Here is a 15,061-nt window from a genome sequence, read left to right as displayed (position 1 = left end):
TGCTGCAAGCTGATTCAGCCGTGAGACTTGTCAACCAGACCTTGTCACTTTGGGAATCAGCTTCCTTTAGGGCAAAGCCCATTCAAGCAGCTTTTACTGTCTTATATTGAGAATATTTCTGTACTTATATGCTTTATTTTATAAGAAGATATTCCTAATGCAAGGTATCAAAAGACTATAAGAATGGTGTGGGCATAGGTTTGCCCTCATGGAAGCCAATCTCATCACTTCGAACTGCTTCATCATCGTCATTCCTATGCCAACTCTACAATGCATGAGTAGAGTTTACCACCTGTACCCAAATTCATAGAGAATAGAAAAAAGAATCTCACATTTTTATTGTTGCCCTCCTCGAGAATCTATATATATCTATATATAATAAAATTGGATGGTTCATGTGAACATGTCTCTCATTTGAGAGAAACTATTTATTTATTTTCTCAATTTTTTGTATTTTTTCTTATTTTCTTTTGTTTTAAAAATATAAAACAGTAATCATTGCTTATAAAGACATTTAAGAGAGAGAGAGAGATAGGCCTTTGGGTTTTCCAAGACCTCTTATTTTAGTGCATGCTATTATTACATTTAAGAGAGAGAGAGAGAGTAATAATAATATAAATCAAATAATATAAATAGGTTGAGGTTAAACATTCAAAAATTATTAATTTAAAAATCCACTAAACTTTTACTAAAAATAAATATTAATAAAACTTAGTAAATATTAAAAATGTGTTTCAATTCCACTTAAAAATCAAACTTAATAAATACTAATAAAAATAAGAGATTTAAATATAAAAATATTAATTGATAGTTTTAATAATATTATTAGATAACTTATGAGTTGAGACCTTTATTGTGCATAATGAACTCATTACAAATGATAAAAATTAATGAAAATTTAAAATGCAGAACCTAATTTATTAACAATATTTTATTGCAAAAATTACTCATATGCAAAAATTATTGAATAATAGTGAAAAAACACCAACAATTTATTAAAAATCTAGAAAATTCTGAAACACCTAAACATAATTAAAATACTAAAAATAATTAAAAAATATTAAAAATTAACAACATTTTATATTAATAAGGGTATTTAATGAAAACAATTAAAAAGTACAATTAATAGTATTTTATTATTAAAAATACCAAAAATTATTAAAAAATACCCAAGCCAAAAATTATTGAAAATTAGTTGTATTTTTTATTAACTGTGGTATTTATTTAGCTATTTAAAGCTCAAAGCCCGATCTATACACAAAATGTCTTATTTTCAATATACTTTTATAAACTAATATTATATTAATTTAGTAATAATTTAATAAATTAATAAACTAATTTATATTTCCTAATCTTAAATTGATATTTATTAATAATTTAAGAAGTATATATATATATATATATATATATATATATATATATATTATAACATAAGTACTTTTTTTTTATATATGTAATAGTATTGGGCCGAGCTTATTTGAGAAAGCTCGAGCTCGAGTCCATGGGCCTGAAATTTTGTTAAAGCCTGAAAAATAACATGTTAGATCGGGCTAGGCTGTCGGGCTACCCGGTCTATGAATATGCCTAATTGTATATATAAACAATTGTATACATAAAAAATCATATGAAATAAAAATTTAAACATCTTTTTCATTTTTTTTTTAAATTGACCTCTCATAGCTTGGCTTGGCCCGTAGACCAGCCCAACCCATGAAACGACACGGGCCCGTGCGGGCTTGGGCTGTGGGCCATGCCGAACCAACCCCCCAAATTATCCCAGGGCAGGGAGGCATGGCCTAACGCCTGGTGGACCAGCACGGCATGACCCACACTTTGCGTAGGCTGCATGCAGGTCATGTCGTGTCAGCCTAGCACGACCCGATTTACACCTCTACTTGAACCCGCCCAATATTGAGGACGAGACGAGGAAATTCGAGGATTTCCCATCCTTAATGAGGAGTGGGATACCTTGCCCCTGAACTCACCCGACATTGAAGAGTAATTGCCTTACCCAGAATCCACCTAACACCCGTAAGGCCTGAAAGGAAATTCACATCTATGCCCTACATCACATTCCAACCATGTATTGAAAACAACTCTCAATAACAAATACGGAATATGTTCACAATACACACTGAGATGTGATGTGTATGTAGAACTCAGATGTGAACTCCAACGAAAGCTGCAATTTGGAAGGCTAAGTTGGGCTTAGGGCGAACCTTGAAGACCTAGGGTTTAGGGTTGGGCTAAATGCATAACATACATTAAAAAATATTTGTATTATACATACAAATACGAAATTAAGTTGGGCTTGGTATGGTTGGCCAATGCCTCAATCCTAACCCAACCCAAATTATTGAGTTCATACTTTTCAGCCGTAACCTTAACTCGAATTCAACCCAATCTAATCCAAATCGAATTGGGTCCAGGCTAACTCGGTCCAAGTTGCAGTTCTAGTGAGCCTGGGCCAGGCTGCACGTGAAATACACTTGGGCTCGCTTAGGCCGTCGACTGATGGTTAGGCCGGTTCGTCCTACAGTCCTACTGCAAGTTGGGTATGTCCGTATGTGCTCTCAGACTCAGCATTCCCATCTAAACCCTAGGCCTCAAACGATAAGAAAAACCATTCGATAGCCAACTCCTTTCTTCTCGCGTTCGACGTCTAGAATCAAAGGTTCGTCTTCCCCCAGACTGTAAATTCGCTTTTCTATTTTCTTGAATATCTCTTTTGAATCGATGGAGAAATGTTTTGAAATTCCAGTTGATTCTTTCGAGCTAAAACAAATCCTCGTTGTTCGATGTTTTTTCTTTGCCTTTTCAGTTAGTCGAAAGCCTCAATTCATTGCTGCTGATCTGGTTGGATCCAGTAAACGATAAAGAGCTGGGCCTCGCTTCTTTCCTTTGATTTGTTAGTATATAAAGTGATTCTATTAATTTCTATTTTCTTCTTTTCCCTTTTTCTTTTTAGTATTTGCTGTAGTGATTTTGTTGCTGTATTGAAGAAGCTGTGAATTTCCGGGCCCTGATTCTTTTGGAAACATTCCACAAAAATCTATCTTGTACCTGTTTATCTCACTTTTTGGATTTTAAATGTTTGGTAACCCATGGTTTTTATTTACTGGATGGAATTTCTGCCTATGTTTTTGGGTTGGCAAACGTTTTGTCTACTGTTAAATATTTGCGCTTTGAATTGTTGAGTTATTTACGCTTTGTACCGTGATGTTATTCATTTAATTGGTTGTTGTGAAATTTGAATATAATTCTTTAGTTCTTCCCGCTTTTGTGCATGTTGGATATGGAATCTACACTTAAAAAAATGGTCAATCATAAACGTAGTGCAAGCTTAGGTAATGCTATAGTATATTGGCCAGTCTGGATTGCAATAAGATTTAGGTCCACAAATCTCTTTGATGGAAACTCATATTGAGCTAAGTAATTCACCATCAATTCCAACCATGCTCCATCTCCTCATGGTATTATGAAGATTAACTCAACACAAAGGGTTTCTCTCCAATTAATTGTTTGGTCTAGTTGGGCGACCTGAGTATGGTTTGAGCATATATTTTAAATGCCATCATTGAGACAATAACCATTTGCTTTCTCCTATCATAACAAAAGAGTGTTCAAGACTAATGAAAGATGGGAAGTTCTGCAACAAGGGTCACCACATCATGGTGGCAATGAGATGGTCTGTGGTAGCTATTTCCAGGAATCTCATTTATAGGGGATTTGGACCAGCCAAAAATGGGGGCCTGGTGACTGCTGGCCACCTTCCTATGTATTCTCTTTTTTTATTTTTTTAATAAAACTTTATTTTGTTATAATAAATAAATAAATAAATAGGGACCAATTGATTATATACACCACAAACAACATGACAGAATAATCTTAGCGCACTTACATTATATGCTTGCCTGCTTGGTCATCCTTTTCAAAAGAAGTCAGGAAGGCAATCACCCTGCCTGCCCCACCCCCAATTCTACCAGAAAATGGAAGACATCGTAGTATTTTTTTACTTCCAAGATCCATGATTGAAACACTATCTTGTACCTTTATCCTTTTTTTTTTTTGATAAGTAATAAGATTTTTGTTAGAGAATGGAGCAAAAATGTTACAAGTGATCAGGGAGAGGCACGAGCTGCAACCTCTCCTAACAGACAAAAAAGAAACAAATTACAATTGTGCCCAATACAATTGTTTCCTATTTGCTCCTTGCTTGGCTAAGCTATCAGCCGTAGCATTAGCTGATCTCCCCACCCATTGTATCCTTACACTCATATTCCTTGTCAGCCACTTGATTTTTTTTTTTTTCAGTTATTTTTTGTAGCACCAGACCACATTCTCTGGGTTCTGCAGCCACCCCACCACCACCTTGGAGTCACCCTCTATTAGTAGCTGTTGCACTCCTAGCTGTATTGCTAACTGTACCCCTTTGAGGGTAGTTAGTAATTCTGCCCTAGAGGAGTCCCCCACACCTAGAGGACTGGAGTACAAGAGAGCCACATTACCACTTTCATTCTTTATAACCCCTCCCATCCCAGAGAGACCTGGGTTACCTTGACTACTGCAGTACTGCCATCAAAATTTAATTTCATAAATCCTTTAGGAGGGGGTGCTGAACTCATATACACCTTATTCTTCTATGAGGAGCTACTTGCCACTTCTGCCCAATGCCTCCAAAGATCATTAAAAGAGAATTGGTGAAATAATTCCAAGGATTTCAGCCACAAGATAGCCTTATGTAAGATGCACTCCTTAATTCTTGTATGTTTCTTTCTTTCTCCTGAAAAATTTTGGCATTCCTTTCTTCCCACACTGTCCAAAGCAAAGCTTCTCTTGCACACCTCCACATTAACCTTCCTCTTCGATGGCGCCAAGGAAAGGTAGACAGATCAAAAAGCAAACTTACATATGCTAGCCTATTCCACCTGAAACCAAAGACCAAGGAGAGGCAATCCCATAAATCTGCATTAACCTTACAGGAAATTAGTAAATGGTAATAGTCCTCACCATGAGACCTACAAAGAGTACACCAGTTAGATGAAAGACAAGATAAGGTCTTCTCTTTTGTAGATTATCTAGGGTGTTTAGCTTCCCATAGAATACTTCCCAATAGAAAGCCAAGACCTTAGGGGGAATAGGCCTGCACTAAACCTCCTTATAAGGGAATACTTATTGGACTTCAGAGCAGCAAATGGCCTTGAAGAAGGAAGCACAAGAGAACTGGCCCAAGAGCCCAAATTCTTTTGTCTGGTTTAGAGGGGCACAAACAAATTTTTTCAAGAAGGCTCAAAAGGCCAGTTAGACTCTCAATCTCTTCATCCCTTGGACCTCTACAAAACCCAAAGTTCCAAACTAGTGCCAAAGGAGATGATTCCAAGGAGGAAAAGAATTTTGACACAGGCTCTTTTTTATATTGAGGTAAATTGAATAATGATTGGAAGAGGTCTTGGATTTCTACTGGGAAGTGTTCTATGGGAAGGTAAACACCCTAGATAATCTACAAACCTCTCTAACCCATGTATCTTCCCAAAAAAAAAATTGAATTACCAGAGCACACATCATACCTGATCAAATTGTGAAGTTGGGGGAGAATACTGTGAATTGCCTTCCAAGATGTTGCCAAAGTTGTCTACTGAGATACCCCAACATCCCACCCGTTCTCTGAATGACCATGGATACCTCCTACTCCTCATGCCATAATCTCTCTCTCTCTCTCTCTCTAAAGTCCACCTTCACAACCACTTCCCCAAAATTGCCATCTTCTTTTTCTTAATATTCCCTGTTCCCAAACCTCCCTCCTCTTTACTTTTGCACACCACCTCCCACTTTAATAGATGATCCTTTCTTCCTTCCCCTGGTTCCCAAATGAAATTCCTCATTAACTTCTCTAGTTTATTAGCTTCCCTAGTTGGAATCCTAAAGACAGACAAAAAATAGGTTGGAAGGTTAGCAAGGGTGGCTCTAATCAATGTGATTCTACCTCCCAAAGAAATATAATTCTTCTTCCATGAGGCCAATCTTGTTTCAAACTTTTCTACAATCGGGCACCAAAAGCTACTCTCCCTAGGGTTTTCCCCTAAAGGGAGTCCCAATTAGGTCAAAGGCCAATTAGAGATAGAGCATTCTAAACAACTGACAATAGCTTCAATCTCTCTATTTTCCAGGTTCACCCCTGCTACAATACTCTTTTTCAAGGTTGACTCTTAAATTGGAGGCCCTTTCAATTATTTTCACCAACAGCTTCAGATTCCTCACCTCCTTAATATCTCCCCCTTCACAAAAAAAATAGAAGTATCATATGCAAATTGAAGATGAGTAGCTGACTTTCCATCCTTGCCTATTTTCCACCCATTTATGATCTCTCTATCGGCCTTTGAGATCATTTGACTGAGGACATCTGCTAATAAGGTAAAAAGGAAAGGTGATAGAGGATCCCCTTGCCTTACACCTCTACAAGCTGGAAAGAAATCCTTTACCACCCCATTAACCAATGTAGAAAAGTGACTTGAACTGACACAACCATGAATCCACTTACACCACCTTTCTTTGAAGTCACATTTTGCTCAAAACTTGTGACAGGAATTGCCAATCAACCAAATCATAGCTTTTTCCAAATCTAGCTTACAAATGAAACCTTTCTTCTTATATCTTCTCATGTTCTCTAGGCACTCATTAGCTGCCAGAACTGATATGTGATTTGTCTCCCTTTCACTAAGGCCCCCTTAGGATTTGCTGATTAAGGAAGGGAAACTTCTCTGATCCTCAAAGGCAATACTTTAGCTAGAATCTCGTAGATACTAGTCACCAAACTGATTGGTCTATAGTCCTTAGGGAGAACTTCTTTATACTTGTCCCTTGTCTTTGAATGAATAGGCAAAACCGCAAAAACTTAGTATCTTCTTTTGTTCCTTATTTTTGGCATTTATTGACAATATTTTTCACCTTGAAATCGATTTTATTTATTTTTTTGATAATATCAACATTTCATCAATTAAAAAATAAGCTACCCCAGATGAAGTAGCAAGTCAGTAAGTACAGAGCCAGGAAAAGGCACAAAATTTCTTTTTATTGGTTGTAAACAAAGATGCTTCTATAATTTAAAGAAAACTTAACCTTTTAAGTTACTCTAATCATGCTAATTGCAAATGGAATTTATATAGGATGATATGATGCCACAGAGAAAAGTTACAAAATGATTTTTTATAGCATTTGCTTATAATTAATTATATATAATAACTAATAAAATTTATTTATTTTTGATGAATATAACTAATAAAATTCATTTCTACCATGATTTTTTGTTATTAAAGGACTAGCCATATGAATAAAAGTGAAGTGATTATCTTCTGAGCACTTATTTAATGGAAATAGTATCGTGAATCACACTATGCAACTGAAGCTAGAAAACTGCCCTTAAATGAAATGATGTGATTTTAGTTGGCAATTTTAAATTTTATGTTGAAAGGGTCATGTTTGGTGTGCTTGAATTCTTGTTTAAAGTAAATTTTTCTTTCTTTCTTTCTTTTTTTTGTTTTTTGTTTTCAGGATTGCAGAGGCCCCCAGCAACTGTCAAAATGTCTCGGAAAGGGTTGATGGAACAAGATTTGAGCAAGCTTGATGTGACTAAGCTACATCCACTCTCTCCTGAAGTAATTTCTCGTCAAGCTACAATAAATATTGGTAATCTCATCCATTGCAAAGCTTCAATTCAACTTTTCATTTCAATATAAGGTTCATGCCTTTTGATTTTATCTTCTTGCAACTTTATGGGTATATGTGAAGATGATTTCTTGAGCAAGATCCCTCATTCTAGGATTGGAATTGATGCATCTGCTTTAAATGTATTTTCTCAGGCACCATTGGCCATGTGGCCCATGGAAAGTCAACAGTTGTAAAAGCAATATCTGGTGTCCAGGTGAGTCTTTTGTTTATTTATTTCCTTCTTTTTGTATGCTTTTGTACTTATGTGTTTTGTTTTTTTAATACTGAATGATTGCCTTATTAAGTGGGGAAGATAAGGTATGGAAATGTATAATGAAATCGTCTGCATAGTCTCATCAAGAGACCAAATGCAAATTGAAGTGCATAAGGGTTCTATATTTTTTTATGGGCAATGATTCATTACCAAAAAATAAATGTGGAAGAAATGCTTATGCTGAGATGGATGAGTGGGAAAGACTCTTTGAGGCTGCAACTCGCGCCTCTGTGGTTGTAGTGTCCATCTTGTACCTTTCTTTTTCTTCTCTTTAATTTCAATAAAATCCTTATCAAAAAAGAAAAGAAAAGATGGATGAGTGGGAAAAAGTAGAAAGGATTGGGTTAGAAATGAAGCTGTTCAAAGGAACCTGGGAGTAACTCCAATAGGTGATAAAATGATAGAAAGTAGACTAAGATGGCTTGGTCACATGCATAGAAGACCATTGAGACATTGAAAGCATCCTAAGAAGAAATCTTTTGCAAGTTGAAGGGGCTTGAAGGGTTAGGGGTAAGACTAAAAAGGCCATTGGTAGTAGTAGTAAGAAGTGATTTAAGCGCTCACATGTTAACAATGATATTACATTAAACAAAACAAGAATGACGAAACAGGAATTCATGTAGCACACCCCATGTAGTTAGAACAAGGCTTGGATGATGGTGATGGACAATGATTCATTAAATACTAAAGACGCTCCTATCCATTTTAGACTTTTTTATGTAGTCTTAAATTTTGGTTAGAAACTATGTCCTATACTTAATCTTAGAAAAGAATGGTTTATGGAAAGTGAAGGATTCTTCTAGAAACATGATTGTCAATGCCTCGCTAGCATCCTTTTGAGGAAAAACCATGGTTTTATTTCTCAAAGCTACTTTTTCTAGTTTTGAGAAGAAAAAAAGGTATTTCTTTTTCTTGAAAAAAGGTTGCCTAATGCCTATATGTGTGGATATATAAACGAAATTATGAGTTAGTTAACAACTTTATCTTTTTTCTCTTCTGAAAACTGCATGAAAAGAAATCAAACTCATCGTTCCGAGGTTCAGAATAAATAGAACAGAGTTTTTGGCTGATTCAAATGGGAGATAAATTTCTCACTTCGAGCTGGTTAATATGGAAAGACCATCTATTGTATTATAAAAGTCTAATATTCACCTATTTAAGCTGGGACGGATCTGTGCAAGAGAAAAACCAGAAATAAATAGTTGGTGAAAGACAATAATACCCCTTTTTACTCGCCACATACCATTTATGCACAAAATAAGTAAATATGGGCACTTGTTTGGTTGGAAAGCTTGTTTCTCAAATTGGTGAATCTGGTAATCTAAGGTTTAACAAATAAAAATCATCAATGCAGGTTATGCCACAATGGCAGTATTTGACAAATCCCAGAGAGGAAAAGAGTACCCCCTTTTACTAGCCACTTAACACTCATGTACCAAGTACCCCTTATACAGTAGATATGGACACTTTTTGGTTTGAATATTTGTCAAATTTGCGAGTCTAGTAATCCAAGGTTTATCAAAGTATCGGGTGTATCACATTTTTTTTGAAGAATCAATAAGAAATTTCATTAAAAGAGAAAAAGGGTTACATCCTAACACCATTGGTTGTCTTGATGACACACCAGATACATTCTCAAAACTTCAAATTGAAAAAGATTCTTCTTTACAAGGCTGTAAGGCAAAGGTATTCCAAAAGTTTTCCAGAAAATTGGCTTCCGAGACTTGATCAAAATCTGGGAGTCTGAGGACCCATTCTGATATCAGATTGCTTACTGCAGCTACCATATATTCTATACTTTTTGACCTGTTCTCAAAAACTCTTCTGTTTCTCTCCCTCCAAATAGACCGACATACTGCAAATGGGACACAACAACATGTAATCCTGGCTTTCTTACTGCCTCTGAGCTTTGGCCACAAAGTATCGGGTGTATCACATTTGTATCATGCATCCAGATACACATCAATACCTGATTTACACATGTTTTTTAAATGTTTTAAAACTTTGGGATAATAGATCTCATCCCTCTAATACTTATAAAATAAAACAAGTAAAAAAATAAAAAAAATATGGAGTTATGGTCATATCGATACACACTGATAAGTGATACCCAACTTTGGGTATCAGGCATATCGCTATTTTGATCCTTATCCAATACAATGGAAGATATGAATTGGACAAATTTTTTTTTTGATCAGCATGAATTGGACAATCTGTTTGATAATTGTAGAGCAATAGAGTTAAATGGGTTTTGCTTGCGTTGATAACTTGGATGCTAATGGATTGGATTTCCCTTCTACTTAAATTAATTTTCTCTTTTTGCTAAAAGGATTGAAGGATGAGATATCTTACAGCATGTATCATAAATGTAGGGAACTTTAATCAATTTAATGTGATAATGTTTAGTAGGGAAAATTAGATCTTGTATTCAGTTATAGACACTATAATATATTGTACAATTAAGAAAAAAAGAGGAAATAACAATTTTGCAAAGTTTGGTGAATTGGAGTTTAACTGGTACTGAGATGGTCTTCTACTGAACCTCGTTGATTCTCTAGCAAGGGCAGGGGTAGCAAGAACATACCTGGTTTTTGGGGGCCCCAGGCCTGGGGAAGAAATGTAACAAAGGAAAATGTAAGCATCTAATTATTCAAGATCTGGCCAGCTGTGGGCTGTGTTGTACTTCTCTGGAAACCTATTTTGGATTGAGGTGCTTCATATTTTCAATAAAATTTCAAACATTGCTACCAATCCAAAAAAAAAAAACTTGCTAGTTACCATTTCCCCTTAACCCTTGTCATCCCAAACTCGTCACCAGGTAGACTTCAGAGTTCATATAAGACAAAACATGGTGGTGACTAGCAGACTAGGGTTTTCTATTTTCAGGCAAATGCTTCTCAAGAAATGATATGCCATTGGGGTTTATATGTTAACATGATATTTGCACTTGCTTACAGTATTATGATATTAAGTTTCTGTTTTCTAGGAAAATTACTTTTCTAGTCCTCAGTTTTATTGATGACCTTTTCTTTTGTGTGAAATTGATGACTATTTTTTTGATAGATTTTATTGATGAATATTTTATTAGAAGGGTATTTAAATTTCTTATAATATAACATATGTATGTATTATTTAGAAAGATAACTAGACTTGTGGATAGATAGAGGTATGTCCATATTCAAACTGCATATTAAATGAATCAAACTTCTTTGGTCAAGTATGCATATGGATCATCTGGTCCAATGTAATTGGACCAAACCTTGAACCAGATCCCAACCATTTGCATTGTGCAACTGCATGATGATTTAAGGGAGTGCTGTTTAAGTAATACATCTTCTGTTGCAGTAACTGTATTTATAAAAGAGCATTTATATGGCTTAATTGCTTGTTTGCTACTTTGCTTGGTCATAGAAAGATATAGGAACCTAGAATTCAATCCTGATGACATTACAATCATTTTTCTTTAAAAAGTTATATATGTAAATCTGAATACAAGCTTTTATGGTTTATTTTTCTTGCAGACTGTCCGTTTTAAAAATGAGTTGGAGCGTAACATTACAATCAAGCTTGGATATGCTAATGCTAAGATATATAAGTGCGAAGATGAAAGATGCCCTCGACCTATGTGCTACAAGTATGTTATCCAAGAAAGTTTCTCTGTACTTTGGTACTAGACAGGACCTTTCATGATTTCTATGCAAAATACTTCTGCAGGGCCTATGGAAGTGGAAAAGAAGATAACCCTCTGTGTGATGTACCAGGCTTTGAAAATGCACGGATGAAATTATTGAGACATGTTTCATTTGTAGACTGCCCGGTAAGGATAGTCATTTAGGTGTCTTATATGTGTGGTATTATTTTTTAGGAGAATAATTTTGTGAACTCTGTGTTTGTATATTTAGTTATCTTTTGCGGAAGGGTTCAACCATAATACCAGAAAGATTTCCCTTTGAGGAAATGACTCTTTTTACTTCATTAATGTGGATTTCCTAGCTTTAATTAAGTTGTCTCCTTGATAAACTATAGTATATTGTAAACCTTCTTTTAGTGGGCATGCTGGATTATTTTAGAACAGAATGTGAAACATGAATCATGTAGCCCACCCCACATAGTTGGGATAAGGTATGGGTGATGGTGATGATTATGATTTCATCAAAAAATCTACTGTTGGTAGGTATAGACCCTTTGGGGCCCAAAGCTGTAAGGTTAGGTAATTAGTACAAAGATTTTTCCTTTGATAATATAAAAAAAATCAGAATTTAAATTTTTGAAGGTTGGAAGAACGGAAAGGCTCCCCTCTTTCTGACATTTGCTAGGGAAGGGTAGGTATGTTAGATCTTGTATGGGAGGTTACTGCTCAGGGAATATTGTATTAGTATAGCTTTTTCTGTTTATTGTTCATTAGTTGTTTCTTAACTTTTTGTGTTGTCAGTTGGCTATAATTTTATCACCCTTTTTCTATCATTTAGAGGGATGAGGCTTATATAGTCCTTGATAAAATTCACTGATCTTACATCAGTTACTATTGAGTTTATTAAAGGCATTTTACCGATTTGATGGCATTTTGATGGATTCTGTTATGATTATGTTGATCTTATGTGTTATATTATTTTCTTTAGTTTTGATCTATGTTAAATTTGTGATTCTCCTATAGGGTCATGATATTCTTATGGCTACAATGCTTAATGGAGCAGCAATTATGGATGGGGCATTACTTTTGATAGCTGCCAATGAAAGCTGTCCCCAACCTCAGACTTCTGAGCATTTGGCTGCTGTTGAAATTATGCGCCTCCAACATATAATTATTCTTCAAAATAAAGTTGATCTCATCCAAGAAAATGTAGCCATCAATCAACATGAAGCCATCCAGAAGTTTATTCAGGTCTATTTGCTGGTTACCTGGATCATTTTCTAATGGAAGGATATTTATTGGTTTACCATCATTTTCTGTTTAAACTGAATTGCTTTTTTTTTTTTTTTCAGAAAACAGTTGCTGATGGTGCACCAGTCATTCCAATTTCTGCTCAGTTAAAATACAACATTGACGTTGTTTGTGAGTACATTGTGAAAAAGATTCCCATCCCAGAAAGGAACTTTATTTCGCCACCAAACATGATAGTAATTCGATCATTCGATGTCAATAAGCCTGGATCTGAGGTTGATGAGATTAAGGGTGGAGTTGCTGGTGGAAGCATTCTCCGGGTGCGTTTCTTTCTTTTTTTCCTAGAGTGAAAAAAAGTCGATTTAGACTTTCTGGAAAGCCTACCTGTTGCATTCTTGTATATATTGTGCATATGCAAGCACTTCCATGGTAGTAGCTTTGCCATACCAACAAATTTACCTATTGGTTCAACATTTCAGAAAAACAGAGAACCTATTGCTTTTACTTGAGTCTTGTCAACATTTTACATGAGGGCTTCAACTACTAATTCTATCTAGAAAAAAAGTGTAATGAATTATTGTGCCCGGTTTTTTGTGGTATGGGATCTGTTTGAAACCCTCAAAACATGAATCTGACTTGCTTGTGTATGCTGTGCTCAGTTATCAGGTTCTACTACAGGGTTGACCACATTTGAGCAAATCTACTTCTGAAAGATAATGTTTTTCAGGGATCTTAATGTTGATTGAAGGCCAAAATTGAGCAAATTTTACATGTGCAGGGTGTTCTAAAGGTGAACCAATTCATTGAGGTCCGGCCTGGAATTGTTGTAAAAGACGAGAATGGAAACATAAAGTGCACTCCGATATATTCAAGAATAGTTTCATTATATGCTGAACAAAATGAGTTGCAGTTTGCGGTGCCCGGAGGACTTATTGGGGTTGGTACCACGATGGACCCTACTTTGACACGTGCTGATAGGCTGGTGGGTCAGGTTCTTGGGGAGGTTGGGTCACTCCCAGAAGTTTTTGTTGAACTTGAGGTAAGTCCTACCTGTAAGGTGTCTTGTGCTATATAATTCAAATGGCGTCCAGCCTTTTTATCATTCTTGTGCAAGTACACTGTTGTTAACAATGAACACAGAGAGCATTAAAGCATTTTATTGCTTATCGTTAGTTAGTGCCCTGTCAAATTTGTATTACTGAATGATTTTTTTGTCCTGAACTTTTCAGGTAAACTTTTTCCTGCTTCGCCGTCTTCTAGGTGTTAGAACGAAGGGAACGGAAAGACAGGGAAAAGTGTCAAAGCTGGCAAAGGGAGAGATTCTGATGTTGAATATAGGGTCCATGTCAACAGGAGCCCGTGTAATTGCTGTGAAGAATGACTTGGCTAAGCTACAACTCACCTCTCCAGTGTGCACCAGCAAAGGGGAGAAGGTGGCACTCAGCCGCCGAGTAGAGAAACACTGGCGGCTCATTGGGTGGGGCCAAATTCAAGCGGGAACCACCCTTGATGTTCCACCATCTCCCATCTGAGTTAACCTTGTTAACACAAAGTAGAGGAACAACCAAGAAGCAAATCAAAACTCGGGAAGATGTGGGAGGGGAGAGAGCTGCTAGGAACAGTTTTTGTTAGATGGAGAAGGAAACGGTACTGGTTCTTATTTATTTTCATTTGTTGCTGTCATTTTTCTAACCCTTAATTTCGTTGACAAAAACAAGCAAAGTTTTATAGTGGTTTGCTCCAAGATATGAAAATTCATTTTACTTATTGTGCAAAATATATGGTTATGGAAGCATTCAACCAGTACCGGTTTGGAAACATTATTGATTCTTAGTAAGGCAAACAGGCATGTTGGAAGAAAAGAAATAAAGGGTGCTTGAATTGAGTGCACTAGTTTCCAAATGTAATCAGGGACGAATTGAGTGCACTCAGGAAAGATCATTGAACGGTTGGATAAATCATAACTACTGGGAGCCTGAAGTCATTTTCAAATCAGGCCATCTTAACTGTTCAAGATTCGGAAATAATAATATACGTGCTTTGCGTCATTGGTTATGTTTCTTTAAATTTAATTGCATCTAACATGAGAGTTACTAGTCCTAACTGTCCTAGATAGGTATATCAATCGGTTGGGGTTAAATGGTAAATTCGGCTTGACCTGGCCTAATGGGGTCTGATCTATTCAATTCAGGCATAGGGTT

General features: G+C 35.9%; 1 protein-coding gene across 1 annotated transcript; it reads left to right on the top strand.

The window, feature by feature from the left end:
- The first annotated feature begins 2,516 nt into the window (after nucleotides 1–2,516).
- Nucleotides 2,517–14,637, top strand: LOC104588303 (eukaryotic translation initiation factor 2 subunit gamma-like). Its single transcript, XM_010246179.2, has 10 exons — nucleotides 2,517–2,674; nucleotides 2,822–2,908; nucleotides 7,549–7,683; nucleotides 7,857–7,918; nucleotides 11,500–11,612; nucleotides 11,693–11,795; nucleotides 12,633–12,860; nucleotides 12,962–13,180; nucleotides 13,639–13,899; nucleotides 14,090–14,637. Exons 3-10 carry the CDS (start codon nucleotides 7,578–7,580, stop codon nucleotides 14,390–14,392), a joined length of 1,395 nt encoding a protein of 464 aa, XP_010244481.1. The 5' UTR covers nucleotides 2,517–2,674; nucleotides 2,822–2,908; nucleotides 7,549–7,577; the 3' UTR covers nucleotides 14,393–14,637.
- Nucleotides 14,638–15,061: the final 424 nt, after the last annotated feature.

Source organism: Nelumbo nucifera, chromosome 6 (genome assembly GCF_055504915.1).
Source record: "Nelumbo nucifera cultivar China Antique chromosome 6, China Antique-T2T, whole genome shotgun sequence".
Classification (NCBI taxonomy): Eukaryota; Viridiplantae; Streptophyta; class Magnoliopsida; order Proteales; family Nelumbonaceae; genus Nelumbo; species Nelumbo nucifera.
Note: the sequence above shows the minus strand (reverse complement) of the source record. Positions and strands in the feature narration are given on the sequence as shown.

Coding starts and splice junctions, on each gene's coding strand:
- LOC104588303 (XM_010246179.2), top strand. CDS start 7,578: ATGTCTCGGAAAGGGTTGATGGAACAAGATTTGAGCAAGCTTGATGTG. Junction 11,613..11,692: donor CCTCGACCTATGTGCTACAA/GTATGTTATCCA, acceptor ATACTTCTGCAG/GGCCTATGGAAGTGGAAAAG. Junction 12,861..12,961: donor CCATCCAGAAGTTTATTCAG/GTCTATTTGCTG, acceptor TTTTTTTTTCAG/AAAACAGTTGCTGATGGTGC.